Here is a 20,041-nt window from a genome sequence, read left to right on the forward strand (position 1 = left end):
AGCCTAAAAAATGTATAAAACTTGTATAATTTTTGTATATAACATACAATATATATATATATATATATATATATATATATATATATATAATCTACAAAATTTATACATTTTTTCGGCTATTATTGTTATACCGACTATACAATGCAATTTTTCCATCTTAAATTCCCAATTGCAAAACCCAGGCGTGATATCGAAACCACGCACATGCAATTGCTTTGTCTTAGCCTGCCCTCTACTCTTTTTCCTACATATTTAGAAAGCAATATATATCCAATTGGAGGACAATAGTTAGGAGGGCAACCGTGATAGAAATTAATATTCTCTTCTTTAATTTCATGTAATCTTGTTTGACGGAACATGAAGCCGTTAAATTTATATGATCTTATTTTGCTACGCTTAGTATTTAAAAAAAGATAAAGATAAAGAGTTTGAAAACTTATTGTTTAGAACATGTCATAATATTTATCTGATTATTTATATAACTTTTGAAACTTGTGTTATTAAAAATGTCATAATATTTGCGAGGCTACGTAAATTTGTCATTAACGGTAAACAAAGGTTTTTTACTTATATTGTTTCAAAAAAGGATTGCTCAAGTGAGCTTTCTCCGTCAGAAATGGAGCAAAGTGAGGAACTAATGGGAAGTTGTAAAAAAAATGAAGGGATTCTTCGTAGAACAAACTAAAAAAGCAACATCACATTTATTAGGACGGATGGAGTATGAATTGTTGTTTCTGTATATCTGGTTTTTTTGATAACTACTTTTTATGTGAAGCTACTAGGCACATTATCCAGGAATTCTTGTTTTTCACTTACGGATTGTATCATTCAACTTTTAAATTTTAGGGTTTTAATGTATTTTTAAGAAAAGAAAATTATATTTCAATACTAATTTTGTAAATTTATAAATTGTAAAAATTTAAAGATTCATGTAAGCCCCAATTTTCCAGATAAACACCTTTTTCCTTGCACCCATGGGCAGAGCCACGGTAGCGGAAGGCGGTTCTTTCTAAAAAAGTACACTGTATATACAAGATTAAAAGTATTTTAAAAAAAAGTATACTCCCTCCGTTCCAATTTATGTGAACATGTTTGAATAGGCACGGAGTTTAAGAAAAAATAAAGACTTTTGAAATTTGTGGTACTAAACAAGTCAAAGAGGGGCCCAGAATATTTGTGTGATAATAAAAGCTTCTCATTAAGGGCAGAATTGTAAGTTTAAGCTAAATTGTTACTAAATTTACAAAGGGGTCATTCTTTTTAAAATGGACTAAAAAAGAAATAGGTTCACATAAACTGAAACAGGGAGTATTAGCTATTGAATCCTCTAATTCTTTTGTTTGTTTACTTTTTTATTTTTTAAATACCGTTGGTGAAAATTATGCTTCTGCCGGTGCGACCTGAATTCTAAAGGTACATGCTGCTTCGTTTTAGAGTAACACTGCAATTTATCAGGGAGTGCCTGAATATAATCATTACTTCCCCTAAATTAGATGACTGTCTATGTATATGAGGTTGAAACATGATATCTGGACTAATCATCTAGCTAGCCGTCCTAAATATTTTGATGAATAGATAAAAATTAGGTGCGGTAATAGAGTAATATAAATGTGGGGACGCGGTTTCCTAAATATGGAATACCGAGGAAGTTAAATCGCCGTTCCGTGCACGCATATATCCTCCAATAAGCAAAGCAAATTGTGCAATAAAATCAATTAGTGTAGTAGACTTTTGGAAGACCTGCAGCTTACCATCGAACGGCGTTGTATACGTCCTTCAGTCATAAATTCCACTCTTGCTTCTACTTTGTAGACTACGAGAGTACTGGCACTTGAGCGACCTCCATACTTGAGCTACAATCTGATCAGAAGAAAATGTGGAAAGCCTTTGGACTGACGATGATGTATCGCAGTTTGTGGTCACTACAGCGGCTTTTGTGGATGATCATACTACTGCTATTTCAATGTCACTTCTTGCATGCTTTCTATCTTCCCAGCGTTGCTCCTCGCAATTTTCAAATTGTAAAAAGTTTTCTCCTCTCTCTGTTCTTGGCATTTTAAATTTAGTAGATAAATATTCTCACGTTCTTCTTCGCGGAGACAAATATGATATTACTCCTTCCTTCTATTTCCTTATTAGTTCGTTCAACAACAATGACACATTTCTATATTTTCTTAATAAGAAGCTTTTCTACTCATACTAATGTTGTTACATGTTTAAAATAAGAGATTTTAAAAGTGTTATAGCCACAGAAATATTACGGACACTATTTGCACCTTTGATCAGTCGGATTCGTCAAATTTGTCATGTTTAACGCCACAGGTTTTAATTTTTTTTTTCTTTTTAAACTCGTGTCGAGTCAAACTATGTCAAGCAAAATTAGTGGAACGAATGGAGTAATTAATATAAAGATGATAGCCACATATTGTCTTGTCAGCTATTTGTCCTGATTTTCTTACCGGATTTGGTTTTCTTATTCCTTGAAAGAAGTATAACATATATACCATAATTGATTTTTCCTTTTATGACTAGAAAATATAATTCTTTCATATTTGGCTAGTCCTTTTTCTTGGATGAAAATGTTTTGTACTTCTATAAATTGATTATACTTCTTTCTCATTTAGTAGTATCCACAATGTTGTCATAAGTGGTTTGAGAGTTTCGTTTAGGGGGAGAATTTATGAGACAAGTGTTCGCCTACCACTTGTGTGTGCCTATTTGTTATGTTGTTCTATTGATATTTTGTACTCTCTTTTATATAGTGGATTGATCGTCTCCAACGTAGGCAAATTGACCGAACCATATAAAATGTCTGTGTATCTTTTGGTATATTTCTCTTTTGTTGTCTGGTTTATCGTCATTCAATGTTTACTTTACTAGATTCCGCATGATACGTGTTTATTTCGATCATAAATGTTTGGTATTGAATCATTACTAGTTCCTGGTATGATCGTTTGGCAGATGTAGTGTGTCGAAAGCTAGCATGGTTGCACCCACACTCCTAATCTTGAGATACATATACCTATATCTATCCTGAATTGGTACTGTATGCCAAAATATTTTCAATGAACGCATGATACTCTGTATACTAAATAATTGTCTGTTTGTGATTAGGAAAATGAAGGTATAATGTATACAAGAAATTTGGTGTGGGGGATAATGACTGAGAAAAGCTTTGGTTTTCTTGTTTGTTTTTTTTTTTATTTTCTGGTACTTTTCTTCAGAGGCATTATCAATTAAGTGCAAAAGTTTTCTCACCTAATCAAATGATAATTCCTGAGGATTCATGTCATTGTTTTTATTATTTTTTTGGGCCTTTGTTTATGCCTTGTTCATTACAAAAAACATTCAGTAAACTTGGAAATATGCTTGATAGACATTCTGGTTTAGTAACTTTATCGATACATCAAGGCAGTAGCAGAATAAAAGCTTCGACAGTCGTGGTCATAGCCACTATTTTAGGTTTCATTGAACAATATATACGTAGTTTGAAAAATCTTTAAAATATTTTAATTATACCGAGACTGCACATATTGCCACAAAGATGTAGAGGATACAGTGTTGTTTGCGCCAATTGACTTAAAATCTAGGATCCTCTCTGTATAGAGGATAGTTTGATAATAGTAATACTAATTTACATTAAGGTGTTTTTTTATTTGAAATGGTTCTGCTTGTGAATAATGTTGAAGTTTGGCAAAATGCCAAAGTCCCACATTGGTTGGGAGTTAAGTTTGGGGGAGATTTTTCCCCTATAAAAGAAGGCCTAATGTTTAGGATTGAAACACACCTCTCATTTGCCTTCTCATCTGTTTAAGGCATTTGTATTCTTCTCTTTTTAGTATTATTTCACTTGTATTTTTGGAGTGAAATAAAATATTGGTTGTGTCCGAGGAGTAGGCAAAATTAGCCGAACCTCGTAAATTCTGGTGTTCCCTTTATTGTTGTTTTATTGTCTTATTTATTATTTGGTGGCTGTCATAATTTTTGGTATAGTAGTTGTGACTTATTCACACTATATACATTTGGCTTCCGCAACAATTGGTATCAGAGCCAAGGTACTGTCTAAGTATGCTCTGTGGTTGCAGCATAGTCTGATCTTCCACATCAGAAAAGATTTATCTTGGTAACTGAGTCAAGGTTCTGTCTGAGTATGCTCTGTGGTTGCAGCTTAGTCTGATCTTCCACACCAGAAAGGAAATAATCTTGATTTGTGTCGTCAGCTATTAAATAATATTTGTGTCAAAGATGGGAGACAATAAACAAGAAGAATCTACATCAAGTGTCAACAATACGTCATCATTGGCATCTTCGCTTATGACAAGAATTGTGTCAAATGCGAAATTTGCGGTAGAAATTTTTGACGGGTCCGGACATTTTGGGATGTGGCAAGGCGAGGTTCTAGATGTCCTTTTTCAACAAGGGCTAGATCTGGCCATTGAAGAAAAGAAACCAGATGTTATTGGAGAAGAAGATTGGAGAATTATCAACCGTGTTGCTTGCGGTACCATTCGATCCTACCTTGCTAGAGAGCAGAAATATCCATACACAAAGGAAACTTCTGCAAGTAAATTATGGAAAGCACTGGAGGATAAATTTTTGAAGAAAAACAGTCAAAATAAATTGTACATGAAGAAGAGACTGTTTCACTTCACCTATGTTCCTGGTACCACGATGAATGAACATATCACCAGTTTCAATAAGTTGGTCACAGATTTGCAAAATATGGATACAACTTATGATGATGGTGACTTGGCCTTGATGTTGTTGGCGTCACTTCCTGATGAGTACGAGCACCTTGAAACTACTCTACTCCATGGAAATGACGAAGTTTCTCTCAGAGAAGTTTGTTCGGCTTTGTACAGCTATGAACAAAGAAAGCGAGAAAAACAGAAGGGCGGAGAAGGAGAAGCACTATTTGTGAGGGGTCGTCCTCAAAATCAAACGAGGACAAAGAAGGGAAGATCCAAGTCAAGATCCAGACCCAGCAAAGATGAATGTGCCTTTTGTCGAGAAAAAGGGCACTGGAAGAAAGACTGTCCGAAGTTGAAGAATAAGGCCAAATATAATAATGGAAAGGCCATTATGGATTCAAATGTAGCTGATTGTGATGATTCAGACTTCTCATTAGTTACAACAGAGTCATCAACATCATCAGACATATGGTTGATGGACTCGGCTTGTAGCTATCATATGTGTCCCAACAGGGACTGGTTCGTGGAATTTCAAGAAGGAGAATATGGAGTCATCCACACAGCGGATAACAGCCCTCTTACCTCATATGGCATTGGTTCAATACGATTAAGGAACCATGATGGAATGATCAGAACATTGATAGATGTTCGATATGTACCGGATTTGAAGAAGAATCTCATCTCTGTAGGAGCCCTAGAATCAAAAGGGTTCAAAATCATTGCAGAAAATGGAGTGATGAGAGTATGCTCTGGTGCACTAGTGGTAATGAAGGCTAATCGGAAGAATAATAATATGTACCGCTATCGTGGCAGTACAGTTATTGGGACAAGCGACAGTGACATCCAGTGACGACAAAGAGGCAGAAGCAACCAAGCTATGGCACATGCGCTTGGGACATGCTGGAGGAAAATCCTTGAAAACTCTATCAGATCAAGGATTGTTAAAAGGAGTAAAGGCTTGCAACTTGGAGTTTTGTGAGCATTGTGTCAAAGGGAAACAGACAAGGGTTAAATTTGGTACAGCGATCCATAATACTAAAGGCATTTTGGATTATGTACACTCTGATGTTTGGGGTCCTTCCAAAACACCTTCATTGGGTGGGAAGCACTATTTTGTAACCTTTGTTGATGATTTTTCTCGAAGAGTGTGGGTGTATACAATGAAAAACAAAGATGAAGTGCTGGGAATTTTTCTCAAATGGAAGACGATGGTGGAGAATCAAACAGGCAAGAGGATCAAGTGTATTCGCACAGACAATGGAGGTGAATACAAAAATGATCATTTCAATAAGGTCTGTCAAAATGATGGCATAGTCCGACACTTCACTGTCAGACATACACCACAACAGAATGGAGTGGCTGAACGTATGAACCGGACCTTGCTGGAGAAGGTACGGTGTATGTTGTCCAATGCTGGCTTGGGCAAAGAATTTTGGGCTGAGGCAATTACATATGCATGCCACCTCATTAATCGTCTACCATCTGCTGCTATTGATGGCAAAACACCATTTGAAAAATGGTACGGAAAACCTGCTGTAGATTATAACTCTTTGCACGTGTTTGGCTCAACTGCATATTATCATGTGACGGAGTCAAAATTGGATCCAAGGGCAAAGAAGGCTATTTTTATGGGAATTACTTCTGGAGTCAAAGGATATCGCTTATGGTGTCCTATGACAAAGAAAGTAATATTCAGCAGAGATGTTACCTTTGATGAATCTGCTATGGTAAATAAGGTAACAGAAGACACCAAACAAAATAAAGGTGCTTCTAAGCAGGTGGAGTTTGAGGGAAAATTTATTTTTCCTACACAAGAAGCAGAGGAGGAAACAAATGAAGATTACCCTCTGGAAGGAGAGCCAGTAGAGGAGATTCCAACTCAGGAACCTCAACAACAACTTGAATCAATAGCAACCAGCAGGCCAAAAAGAACAATAACGAAACCTGTTCGTCTCATAGAGACGGTTGCTTGTGCAACCTCAATTGTAGCTGATGATGTTCCTACCACTTATAAAGATATTGTCCAAAGTTCAGAAGAAGATAAGTGGAGGATTGCCATGAATGATGAAATACAGTCCCTTCATCAGAATCATACATGGAGATTGGCCAATCTCCCGAAGGGAAAGAAAGCAATTGGGTGCAAATGGGTATTTGCAAAGAAGGAAGGATTTCCTAACCAAGTAGATGTTCGCTACAAAGCAAGATTGGTGGCCAAAGGATATGCTCAAAAGGAGGGAATTGATTACAATGAAGTGTTTTCTCCAGTTGTAAAACATTCCTCCATTAGAATTATGTTGGCTTTGGTAGCACAATTGGATTTGGAACTAGTTCAGATGGATGTAAAAACTGCGTTTTTACATGGAAACTTGGAGGAGAAAATCTACATGACTCAGCCAGAAGGATTCAAAGTTGCTGGAAAAGAAAATATGGTGTGCAAACTTGAAAAATCGTTGTACGGATTGAAACAATCTTCTAGACAATGGTACAAGCGATTTGACGAGTTTATGTTGCGGCAAGGGTACAAGAGAAGCAAATACGATCATTGTGTGTATTTGCGCAAGCTTAAAGATGGTTCCTTTGTATATCTTCTCCTATACGTTGATGATATGTTGATAGCTTCCAAGAATTCGGAAGAAATTGATAAATTGAAGAATCAACTGAAGAAGGAGTTCGAGATGAAGGATCTGGGTGAGGCAAAGAAAATTCTTGGCATGGAGATAATTAGAGATAGACGTTCAAAGAAACTCTGTTTATCTCAGAAAGAATATTTGAAGAGAGTACTACAACGTTTTGGCATAGATGACAAGACTAAGCCAGTTAGTACTCCACTTGCTCCCCATTTTAAGCTAAGTACTAACTATGTCGCCAATGGATGAAGCTGAACGAGAGTATATGTCAAAGGTACCATACGCAAATGTTGTTGGTAGCTTGATGTATGCAATGGTTTGCACAAGGCCTGACATTTCACAAGCTGTTGGAGTTATTAGCAGATATATGCACAATCCAGGGAAGGAGCATTGGCAAGCTGTGAAGTGGATTCTACGGTATATTCATAATACTGTAGATGTCGGGTTAGTTTTTGAGCAGGAATACAATCAGTCTGTAGTTGGATATTGTGACTCAGATTTTGCGGGTGATCTGGACAAACGAAGATCAACTACTGGTTATGTGTTTACTTTTGCAAAAGCACCAGTTAGTTGGAAGTCTACTTTGCAGTCAACAGTTGCTTTGTCTACAACAGAGGCAGAGTACATGGCTATTACAGAGGCTGTGAAGGAGGCAATTTGGCTTCAAGGATTGCTAAAGGAGCTTGGTGTTGAACAAAAAGGTATCACAATTTTTTGTGATAGTCAAAGTGCTATTCAATTAGCGAAGAACCAAGTTTATCATGCAAGGACGAAGCATATTGATGTTCGGTATCATTTCGTACGAGAAATCATAGAAGAAGGAGGAGTCACAGTGAAGAAAATTCATACTACGGAGAATCCTGCTGATATGCTAACTAAGGTGGTGACTGCGATCAAGTTTCAACATTGTTTGGATTTGATCAACATTGTTGAACACTGAAGATTGAAGATGAAGACACAACCAAAATTTGTTATTGAGAGAGAATTGAAAATGTGGAATTTTGCCAAGGTGGAGATTTGTTGAAGTTTGGCAAAATGCCAAAGTCCCACATTGGTTGGGAGTTAAGTTTGGGGGAGATTTTTCCCCTATAAAAGAAGGCCTAATGTTTAGGATTGAAACACACCTCTCATTTGCCTTCTCATCTGTTTAAGGCATTTGTATCTTCTCTTCTTTAGTATTATTTCACTTGTATTTTTGGAGTGAAATAAAATATTGGTTGTGTCCGAGGAGTAGGCAAAATTAGCCGAACCTCGTAAATTCTGGTGTTCCCTTTATTGTTGTTTTATTGTCTTATTTATTATTTGGTGGCTGTCATAATTTTTGGTATAGTAGTTGTGACTTATTCACACTATATACATTTGGCTTCCGCAACAATTGGTATCAGAGCCAAGGTACTGTCTAAGTATGCTCTGTGGTTGCAGCATAGTCTGATCTTCCACATCAGAAAAGATTTATCTTGGTAACTGAGTCAAGGTTCTGTCTGAGTATGCTCTGTGGTTCTTCGAGGTGACCGCATTGAGAATTCTATCTATACTGTGAGTGTCTTTTAGCAATCCATTACTAAAGAAAATTATGGTATGGTTTGAATGTATGTTAGTTCTGAGCTAATTTTAAAAAGTTCTCCAGTTCAAGATTGAGAGAGACAGAGTCCTGCAAAGTGGCATGTAGAATCAAACTTGATGCAGTTTCTGCTAAGAATTTCAAAGACAAAATTGATGACGATTACCGAGTTAACATGTAAGGGTGAATAATTAATTGCGACTCCCTTTGTTTTACTTAAGTCATTTTGCTGATTGTGCTGTTTTATTTCTACTTATGTGGTGATGGACTTGTGGATGCCTAAATACTTTTGCCTAGATAGTTATAAGTTTTGAAGTTAGTTTTGTGCTGATTAGATTTAGTTTTGTGCTGATTAGATACTAAATACAGTTTTTGGATACATCTCATATACATTTGACATTGTACAGGATTCTGGACAATCTTCCTGTGGCAGTTCCTCGGCGAAAGATGGATGGAAGCGGAGAAAAAGTTTATGAACGTGGATTTCAAGTTGGATTTAAAGGGAGATTTGCTGGGGGTCTGAATCTTACTGTTTTGTTGTCATCTCTGAATGTTGTTAATTGTTTGTTGACTGTAAAAGTTGGTTTTGCAGAGGAAAGAGAAAAGTTATTTTATGAATAACCATTTGAATTTCAAGGTTATGTATCACGAGGATCTAGAGACGGGCACTGCTCGTGTTGTTGGTTTTGAGGTTATTCCCCTCAGGTTTGAACAACTTTCAAGCTTTCACTACTTGAATGAAAGTCTTCTTATACCACTTCCCTTCTCTCTCTCATTTTCCTTTGACCTTTTTTTCTGTTGTTCTCTTTTGTGAAACGATGATTAGGCATTCAGAAATAGAATTAGTTTTGCATGCTTAGTGATGATTTCAGAATGTGCAGCGGCAGTGGTCTTTTGTAACTGGTACATTTCATTTATTGTAGTTCTAGGACATTCACGTTTCCGAACATTCGTGATGCAGCATTCAACTCTAAGTTTCTGCTGGTTTATCATAGTTTCATGGCCTGTTTAGCAGCTCTCATAGTTTCTACTTGCTCAAGTTTGTGCACTTATTTGAGTGATAGAAGTGTTCAAGGTTTTCCAGTGTCTAATTTGACTATGTTTCCATGTAATTTGGATCCAGCAATATCAAAAGTCCTACAGATTAATTGGCCCTGATCTTTCATTGCATTGGCAACCTTGAATGATGAAATTTGAATGCATAATTTTGTTACTAGAAGGTATATTTATTGGTTTGCTTTGGCATTTCTATGCATATCTATTGGAGATAACTTCTTTTTCTCTCTCGGTAACTCTCGTGTTCTGAGCTCACATGCTGATTTGAATCAGTATTAACCATGGCTACAAGAAGTGGGATGAACAGAACACTAAACTTACGACATGCAAACCTGGGAAGCCAACTGTATTCCGGACAAACTCTGTACCTCAAGAGATTGTTGCAGACAACAAAGTAGTATTTACATATGACGTTTCATTTGAGGTACATTGTTTTTTAATTAACACCTTCCTTGTCCTTCCCCTTGACATTCAGCTTGCTACATGGAGATGTCTTCAGGCCACCTGAAAATTCCAGTTTACTGTGTGTTCATGTTGGGACAGGAATCCAAGTTCTCGGAATGTCCCTTGTCACAATGATATTTGCTTTACTTGGATTTCTCTCGCCTTCTAATCGTGGTGGGCTAATGACCGCCTTGGTTTTGCTATGGGTGTTCATGGGCTTATTTGCTGGTTACTCCTCAGCTCGATTGTACAAAATGTTCAAAGGAACAGACTGGAAAAAAATGTCATTGCAAACAGCCTTTATGTTCCCTGCTTTTCTTTTTTCCATCTTTTTCATGCTGAATGCTCTAATATGGGGAGAGAAATCTTCTGGAGCTGTACCTTTTGGGACAATGTTCGTCCTTGTGCTTCTCTGGTTTGGTATTTCAGTACCATTAGTCTTCCTGGGAAGCTTCCTTGGTTATAGAAAACCTGCAGTTGAGGATCCTGTTAAACAAATAAGATTCCTAGACTGATACCTTTGCAGCCTTGGTACATGAATCCTCTATTCACTACGCTTTTCGGAGGCATACTTCCGTATGGTGCAGTGTTTATAGAGCTATATTTTGTCTTGACATCCATATGGCTCAACCAGTTTTATTACATATTCGGATTTCTCTTCATTGTCTTTACCATACTTATAGTCACTTGCGCGGAGATAACCATAGTACTAGCCTACTTCCAATTATGCTGTGAGGACTATCGCTGGTGGTGGCGAGCCTATTTGACTTCCGGCTCTTCTGCATTGTACCTATTCTTGTATTCCATCTACTATTTCAGTGCCAAGTTGGAAATCTCAAAGCTGGTCTCAGGTATTCTCTACTTTGGTTATATGCTGATTGGGGCTTATGCATTTTTTCTACTCACCGGGACTATTGGCTTCTTGGCATGCTTGTGGTTTCTTCGGAAGATATATTCTGCTGTAAAGATTGATTGATCACTGCTCTTGTCAATCCCACCTATGTAAAGATTGAATTATTACAGAGACCAAAATGTTTGGAACATAGAGCTCTTTTCTTTCCCCTCCACTTTTACCTTATGGAAATTGTGAGGGAGCTATAAACACCGGGAAATCTTACTGTAACTTTTCTATTTCGCCATTTTGATATCAAACAGTCATTTTCTGGTTTTTTTTTTTACAAATTAAATTGCTTAATTTCACCAACTTTACTTGTTGAAAAGGAGTTATAGATTAGGTAAATAACTGAACGAATATAAATTCAGGAGTTTGAGCTCAATACTTGTATATATGACTAAAAAGGTTGCAATTTTATCAACGCCCTAGGGAGAATACGAAGCAGTTAATGTTTGTATATAATGAGAGAAAATGAAAAAGAAGATCAATTGAGTACTTCATACAGATCTAGGTCATAGAAGATCTTGAAAAGCTTAACTGAATGGGTACCGTAACAAACTATTTTTTCCACTACTCCGACTTTTAACTGATTAATATGAAGAAGCCAAAAGAGAATAAATAAATAAAACTACAGGTACTATGAATAAAAATGAAAATTTTAATACCTGATTATTGAAATCTTTAGTTGAAATTCTTCCTATCATCCACTTTTTCATTGTTGTGCATGAGCAATTTACCACGGTACATTACTCCCTTGTGATTTTAGAGATCACAAGTAAACTGATTAAATAGAATATTGAGCTGTAGCATAACGGTTACTATATCATTATACACCGTTTAGATACTGGGGTTAAACTTCTTTGCCCTCGTTTAGTCGTATTCGTCCCTTTTCTCCCTACCTATCACGACTGTTGTTATCAAGGATCCATAACATCAGAGTCAAAGTTTGGAGTTTATGAATTACTCTTTCCATTCCAGTTTATGTGAACTTATTTGGTCCGTTCCAAAAAAAATGACCTCTTTCTAAATTTGAAAACAATTTAGCTTAAACTTACAATTATATTCTTAATGAGAAACTTTTATAATCACACAAATACGATGGACCCCTTTTTGACTTGTTTAGGACCACAAATTTCCAAAATCTTCATTTTTTCTTAAACTTTGTGCCCAGTCAACGGGTTCACATAAATTAGAACGAAGGGAGTATGAACTTATTTATCCTATAGTTCATTTTTAAATTATAAAAAATTCAATATTACATCAAGGTTGTTTGGGGGAGGGGGGGGGTACGCTAGTGATGGGGTTGTGGGAGGCAGAGAGCTCACCACCAAGTGAGCCCTCGACCCCACCTATAACCTTTTAGTTGCAAGATTCGCAATTTAATAGTTATACATATTTAATAAATTTTTTAAATATGAATACAGGTTCTAAGTACAAGTTATTACATTTGTCCGAATACACACAGTATTATAATTCTGCTCCTGGCGACCGGGAACTAACGATCTTTTTGCCGACCGACCCCATCAAATAAATTATCACTTAATGTTAATTCGAGTACTCCTAAATTTGTCTAATGAACCTGGTTCTTTATGTAATTTAAGTGCGATAAACTGAAGCACGGATAAATAAGAAGACAAAGATTTTTACATAAATATCACTCCCCTCAGAAAGTGCAAAAAAACTTGATTAACCCAATAAGTAGCATTTAACTCAAACTCAACAAAAATAAATGAGCCAAAATTTTAAAATTATAACTCGTGCAAGACTTAATTCTAAGCCTTTCCCCTAACAGTCCCACGACTGTTACATGCTTTCAAGTCAACTCCGACTTAAAAATGTAAAAGATTCGCTAGAGGCGGCCCAAGGAATTTTGTGGTCTAAACCAAACTTTATGAGGGGCTTTAACCTCTCTTTTTTTAATTATTTATTTGACTATTTCTTTTTTAGCTTTTTTAGACACAAAATTATTAATAATTTTCTTATAATCAATAACTCCTAATAAGTATTTCTCAATTGCCAATATAGCTAACTCATTTAACCTTTCTTGTAACATTGTTGTTCTTGGTAAGATTTTATCAATTTTAATTTTGAAAACTTCTTTCCGCTGAAGCAACGGTAACATGGGTTATGAACATTATTCCATAAGCAATTCAGACATTTGAAAAAGAATTAAATCTTTTTATTTGATTAAGTGTATCAATTAAACTATTATGTTCTAATTGTACTATTTTTCTTAATACTTTTAATTCAGAAAATAAATCTAAACCATCAATATCGAATTGATTATTATGCTTTAAGAATATTCAAGATTAAGGCAATACTTTTTCAAATTCCAACATCTAGTGATCTTAGTTTTTACTGCCAAATAGAAAACCAAAAATATTTTCATATGCTTCGAATTGTTCAAATTTATTTTGAAGTGAAAAAAATAGCCTTGTCTATTATGTATAAAGAAATCAACTCTAAAGAACTCGTCGAAAGATTTTGAGATTTCATTATCAACATTCGTATCAAATTGTTACTTTCTATATATCACACGTTTCTTACGAAATTCGAGTTCGATATTTATTTTAAGTGCAATTTCCTTGGTAGAAATCATAGTAGTTGCAAATCCTTCTCCTCTATATTTGTTAAAGAAAGAAATCAAACATTTTACTTTACAGAACTCTTTTTTAAACTTATAAATAGTCTATTATGTGTAAAAAAAAAATGGGGCTTCCATAAATATGGGGCCTAAAGCGGTTGTTTTATGCAAGGGTGACCCCTGAGTTTCACAAACTTAAACAATTATACTTTTAATAGAACTAATATACGTTACACGTTAATAATAGCACGTGATGATTTAAATATTTATTTATATGAAGAAATAATAAAATTTAATTAATGAGAAAATTTTTATATTTAATAATACAACAATCATTTAAATACCGAAAAATATTTACATTAGCATAATACATAAATTTAAAATAAAAGAACATCTTCATAACTTACACTAATGATCAATTTTGTCATGTTAGTTAGATAATTATGTATTATAGTTTAAAAGTATTTAAAGTAATGATATCTTAACGAACACTTATTTGTGGACAATATTTTTTTGTGTATGTTTCCTCATAATGCTTTGGTTGCTTTGCGTTAACCACAACTCTTGTTGTCGATCTTGATATCCCTTTTGAAAGTGTAATATACAGTTGTTCGTGCAAGAAAATATATTGGCGGTGAATATAGTCCAATATATAGGATGTTTATCCTTGTGCTTTGATATTAGGCTAGATTTATGTCATTTGACGATTGTTTTGCCCCAGCTTGATTATGTTTCAATGCTCTAATATAATTAAATGATGAAAAATGAGCTCTAAATTGTGTTGCAGGAATGAGGAGATTGTATGAGGCCTTAAAGTTGTGATTGGAGCTACATTAAAGCAAGAAAGACCCCTAGGAGCTGAGTAAGCGAGAAGACGAGAAAAAGAATCAACCAGATGAAGGACTGGACTAGCGCGTCCACTAGCACGACCGCGCTAGCCCAGATGGTCGAGGCAGAATGGTAGGCTACTAGAGCGGCCATTAACACGCCCACATGCGTGACCGCGCTAGCCCAGTTCCGGAAAATAATTCTCAGGGGTAAATTTAGAAGTCTGGGGGCAAATTCACTTAACCTATAGAAGGTCAAGCTCGCCCAAAAGGGGGGGGGGGGGCAACTTTTGATAGCTGAGAGCAAGAAAAGGAAAGGCAAGAGGCAAGGAGGAGTATTTTACATCAAGTTCTTCTCTTCTTCCTTTTATTTTTATGATTTGTAATGAATTTGATTATTGTGATGAACATCATTGTTATGAGTAGCTAACTCTTTTAATCTAAGGTTTTGGGTGAACCCGTTGTGGATGAACTTGTTGTTATATTAATATAGTTTTGAGTTGGTTGTTAATCTCTATTTGTTCAACTACGTTTTGATTTTGGTTAGTTGAAAGGATCCTCAATAAGCTGTTCCTATTTATTATGTATCTGCTTGAGAGAGAGTGCATATTTAGGTAATTGTTTGAACAACATCACTCCCGAAGTATAGGCGAGAGTCATAACCGAGGGTATAGAGGTTGGAGTAGAGACAACGACACCTTGGGTGTGATCTAAGTGAGTTGTAATGTGAATCTAACTAGCGTAGCTTGAGAGAGTGCGTCTAGTAAATTATCATAATTACTTGAGAGAGAGTTATGATAGTTGGAGAGTTCATGATCGATATAGGCAACTAAATCGAAGCTATAAGAAACATACAACTAAGGAATTCAACAACGGGGGAAACCATTACCTTAGACCTTTATTCCAATTGTATACAACTGCGTGTTAGTTAATCTTCATTTATTAATTCTATTAGCTGTAGTAGTGACCATAACACCACTTGTTATTCACAAAGTTTGAGAAGGTTGACTAATAAGAATTTAGTACTTTAAAGGATTCTCTTGATACGTTAATTCCTTGTGGGATTCGACATGGGGCATAATACCTCGGATTATATTTGCAACGCCCGCTTAGTCTTTTAATAGACACAGTTGAGCGTGATCAAATTTTGGCGCCGTTGTCGGGGAATTAACAGTATTATAAATTACGATTGAAACAAGTACAAAAATTCTTAATGTAGTTAGTTTTCTCTATACCCAATTTTTACATTGAAATTTTTAATGTTTGTCGACTTGGTTGCACAGGTGCATGCCTAGAAACTCATTGAGAACTGGTAAAGTATTTGAAGCATTATCAGATCCCGAGAAAGTTTTCAAGGCCTTGAACCGGGCCAACCGAAAAAACAAACAACTGACCCATTAGAAACAGCAATGCGAGATCACGAAGAACACCCAGCTATACCAATAGCTCCAATGGCACCTGTTGTGCCCGAGGCAGATCTCTATGACTGGCCACAAACCACAACTAAAAATCTGGCCACCTCAATTTTAGTCCCGCAGATACAAGCTGAATCATTCCAAATCACGAATAACATGCTGCATTTGTTGCAAAACAAGGGCCTATTTTCGGGGTCACAAGTCGAAGATCCTTAACATCACTTGAAAAATTTTCTATCAATCTGCAAAACCTAAAGGTAGCCCAATGTAACTTCGGAAGCAATCAAATTGCTATTATTCCCATTTTCAGTGACAGGAGCTGCCCAGACATGGTTAAACTCACTCCCCATAAATTCCATAACAACTTGGGAGGAGTTAGTCAGGCAATTCGTGAACAAGTTCCACCCCCCCCCCAACAAAACCGCGCAATAGATTGATGACATTTTAAGTTTTAAACAGAGACCAACGGAAACATTGCATGAAACATGGGAGTGTTTTAAAGGGATGCTGGTCATATGTCTGCACCATGGCATTCTAGATTTGATGTTGGGACAGCGGTTCTACATAGGATTGTCAGATAGCGTGAAGAACATTGTTGATGCTTCAGCTGGTGGAGCATTTTTGAGTAAAACATGGAGAGAAGGTCAAGGTTTGCTTGACAAGATGGCGCAGAATTCTGGATGGATAACCAGAAATGCACCTATCACTCTAGTGATGCACTCAGTGCCTCGAGATCCATCCAATTCAATGGCTGAAAATATGGCTACCTTATTGACACATATGAGCATACTCACCAAAAAGGTGGAAGAGTCAGGGCAAAAACAGCAGGTACATATTGTAGATACTACTAATGGGGGCTTCTGCACATCTTGCATTAGTCAACCAATTGGTAACTAGTGGAATGCAGAACATGATCATCAACACTACCCTGAAGATATGAATTATGTGTCTAATTATGGAGGTCAGAGACAGGGTGGTCAGAGTTGGGGTCAGCAGAATCAGCAGTACAGGCTATCCCCATCACAGTTCAACAATGGGAATATGGGAGGTATGAGACCCCCCAACAATGTAGCACCTTACCCAAGGCCACAGGGATACAGTAATCAGAATCAACAGCAGGGGTATCACCCTCCTCAGCAGCAGTATAGTGGAAGGCAGAAAGATGGGTTTGCTAGACTTGAAGCAATGATGCAACAGGTTATTGAGTCTAATGCAAAGATTAGTGAGAGAGTATATGCACATGATTTAGCGATCAAGAATATTGAAATGCAGATGGGCCAAATTTCGGTGTCTCTAAACAATCGCCCTTATGGAACACTACCTGCAGATACCCAAGTAAATCCAAAAGATCAAGTCCCGAAGCAGCTGATGGCGGTGAGCCTACGTAATGACAGAGATTTGGATGTCGAGCAAGAAAGGGCTTGAGAAGCCAGGGAAGCTGAGACACTCATATCAGTGCCCATTGAGTTGGATGAATCAACGAAACTGACAGAGGTGACAGTCCAACCTGTCCAGGAAGAAAGTAGCATTCAAATGGAGACCGAGAAAGAAGTTGAGCTAGCACAGGAACCAGTGGTTGATGTGGCAGCTGATAAAGATCGATCCCAGATGATTGGGAAGAAGAGACCTCTTGCACCCTTCCCTCAGAGGCTATCTAAGTACCAAAAAGAGGAGCAATACAAGAAGTTCTTGGAGATGCTAAAACAAATCCAAGTAAATATTCCCTTAATTGATGCTTTGAAAGAGATGTCTGGGTATGCAAAAATGATGAAGGACTTAATGTCCCGAAAATTTGATTTCCAAGATTTGGCCACAGTTACTCTTACTCAAACCTGTAGTGCAGTGGTGACTAGACCAATTGCAGAAAAGTTGTCTGACCCAGGGAGCTTTACAATCCCATACACTATTGGTGATTTTGCCTTTGCTAAAGCACTGTGTGCTCTAGGGGCCAGCGTTAATCTTATGCCCCTGGCAATTTATAAGAGGTTGGGTATTGGAAGAGCTAGACCCACCTCTATGTTGTTGCAGCTGGCTGACAGGACAATAAAGCGACCCCTCTGGTATTCTGGATGATGTGTTGATTCAGGTAGGGAAATTTGTGTTCCCTATAGATTTTGTAATCTTAGACTATAAAGTGGATGAAGAGATTCCCATAATTTTGGGAAGACCATTTCTGGCCACGGGTAGAGCTTTAATTGATTGTGAAACTGGGGAGTTAAAGATGAGGTTGAACGATGAAGAGATAACATTCTACGTGCAGAAATCTATGAGGCGACCAAGTGAATTTGCCAATTGCTCTCTTATTGATGTCGTGGATGTAATCGTAGAGACCGATGATGAACTGCTGACTATTGAAGACCCCCTCGCTGCGTGTCTAATGAATTTAGATGAGGTAAAGGGAGAAGAACTGGCTGGATGGGTGATGGTATTAGAGGGTACAGGGTTCTGGGATAGAAATCTTGAATTTGAGCCCTTGCACTTGGAAAATAAAGAAACTCCTCCAGCCAAGCCATCAATCGAATAACCACCAAATATAGAGTTAAAACTATTGCCAGCCCATCTCATGTATGAGTTTCTTGGACCTGACTCCACATTACCTGTTATTATCTCATCTAGTTTGTTAGATGTGCAGGCTCAACAACTTCTGCAGGTACTCAAAGAGTGTAAAACTGCCATTGGATGGACCATGACAGACATAAAAGGGATCAGCCTCGCATACTGTATGCACACAATTCTACTGGAAGAGGGACACAAACCTTCTAGGGAACACCAAAGAAGACTGAACCCCAATATGAAGGAAGTAGTGAAGAAAGAAGTGATCAAGTGGTTAGATGTGAGAATTATTTTTCCAATTTCTGACAGTAGCTGGGTTAGCCCAGTTCAATGTGTACCTAAAAAGGGTGGCATGATGGTAGTTAAGAATGATAACAATGAATTGATCTTTACAAGAACCGTCACAGGCTGGAGAATTTGCATGGATTATGGAAAGCTAAATCTAGCCACCCGGAAGAACCACTTCCCACTACCTTTCATTGATCAGATGTTAGATAGATTGGCAGGGAGGTCACACTTTTGTTTTCTGGATGGATACTCGGGGTACAACCAAATTTCTATTGCCCCGGAGGATAGGGAAAAGACTTCATTTACTTGCCCTTAAAGAGTGTTTGCCTTCAGGAGAATGCCATTTTGCCTTTGTAATGCGCCTGCAACATTCCAATGGTGCATGATGGCCATTTTCATAGACATGGTGGAATACATTGGAGGTCTTCATGGACGACTTCTCAGTGGTGGGAAATTCATTCGATGAATGCCTACCAAATTTAACCCGTGTACTGAAGAGGTGCATCGAGACGAATCTAGTATTGAATTGGGAGAAGTGCCATTTCATGGTACAAGAAGGAATCGTCTTGGGGCACTTAGTGTCGAGTAAAGGGATTGAGGTGGACAGAGTCAAAGTCGACGTGATAGAAAAACTTCCACCTCCCACATCAGTCAAGGCTATTCGTAGCTTCCTGGGACACGCCGGCTTCTACCGGCGATTCATCAAGGACTTTTCCAAGATCGTCACTCCCCTCTGTAAGTTGCTCGAAAAAGATAACCCATTTGTGTTTTCTGATGATTGCAGGGTGGCTTTTGTGGAACTAAAGAAGCAGCTAGTCACAACACCGATTATAGTTGCTCCCGACTGGGAGCAACCATTTAAACTCATGTGTGATGCCAGTGACTATGTTGTGGGAGCCGTGTTGGGACAATGCAAGGATAAGTTAATGCACCCTATTTACTATGCAAGTAGGACACTGAGTGGTGCTCAGCTGAATTACACGATAACTGAAAAAGAAATGTTGGTTGTTGTGTTCGCCTTTGATAAGTTCAGGTCTTACTTGATCGGGTCGAAGGTGATCGTGTACACAGATCACGCAGCCATTCGGTATTTAGTTGAT

At 37.2% G+C, this 20,041-nt stretch overlaps 2 protein-coding genes and 1 pseudogene across 3 annotated transcripts; all 3 read left to right on the plus strand.

Moving 5' to 3' along the window:
* Positions 1–1,732: 1,732 nt before the first annotated feature.
* On the plus strand, positions 1,733–10,443 carry LOC104235016 (transmembrane 9 superfamily member 7-like). 2 transcript variants are annotated; one of them, XM_070174426.1, is made up of 5 exons: positions 8,816–8,854; positions 8,946–9,056; positions 9,287–9,396; positions 9,472–9,584; positions 10,209–10,443. In XM_070174426.1, exons 3-5 carry the CDS (start codon positions 9,331–9,333, stop codon positions 10,441–10,443), a joined length of 414 nt encoding a protein of 137 aa, XP_070030527.1. In that variant the 5' UTR covers positions 8,816–8,854; positions 8,946–9,056; positions 9,287–9,330. The 2 variants fall into 2 exon arrangements, with proteins under 2 accessions (XP_070030528.1, XP_070030527.1); XM_070174427.1 differs by lacking the exons at positions 8,816–8,854; positions 8,946–9,056 and adding an exon at positions 1,733–2,021.
* Positions 10,444–10,454: 11 nt separating this feature from the next.
* LOC138891230 (transmembrane 9 superfamily member 7-like) lies at positions 10,455–11,524 on the plus strand (annotated as a pseudogene).
* Positions 11,525–16,604: 5,080 nt separating this feature from the next.
* On the plus strand, positions 16,605–17,525 carry LOC138868756 (uncharacterized). Its single transcript, XM_070146326.1, has 2 exons — positions 16,605–16,928; positions 16,998–17,525. The coding sequence occupies exons 1-2, from the start codon at positions 16,605–16,607 to the stop codon at positions 17,523–17,525; spliced, it is 852 nt and encodes a 283-aa protein (XP_070002427.1).
* Positions 17,526–20,041: the final 2,516 nt, after the last annotated feature.

This window comes from Nicotiana sylvestris, chromosome 5 (assembly GCF_000393655.2).
Source record: "Nicotiana sylvestris chromosome 5, ASM39365v2, whole genome shotgun sequence".
NCBI classification, from domain to species: domain Eukaryota; kingdom Viridiplantae; phylum Streptophyta; class Magnoliopsida; order Solanales; family Solanaceae; genus Nicotiana; species Nicotiana sylvestris.

Bases quoted from the DNA above. Each gene is read 5' to 3' on its own strand.
- LOC138868756 (XM_070146326.1), top strand. From the start codon at position 16,605: ATGCTGGTCATATGTCTGCACCATGGCATTCTAGATTTGATGTTGGGA. The intron at 16,929-16,997 runs GTACATATTGTA...ATTGGTAACTAG, and splicing joins AGTCAGGGCAAAAACAGCAG to TGGAATGCAGAACATGATCA.
- LOC104235016 (XM_070174427.1), top strand. From the start codon at position 9,331: ATGGAAGCGGAGAAAAAGTTTATGAACGTGGATTTCAAGTTGGATTTA. The intron at 9,397-9,471 runs GTCTGAATCTTA...TTGGTTTTGCAG, and splicing joins TAAAGGGAGATTTGCTGGGG to AGGAAAGAGAAAAGTTATTT. The intron at 9,585-10,208 runs GTTTGAACAACT...GATTTGAATCAG, and splicing joins TTTGAGGTTATTCCCCTCAG to TATTAACCATGGCTACAAGA.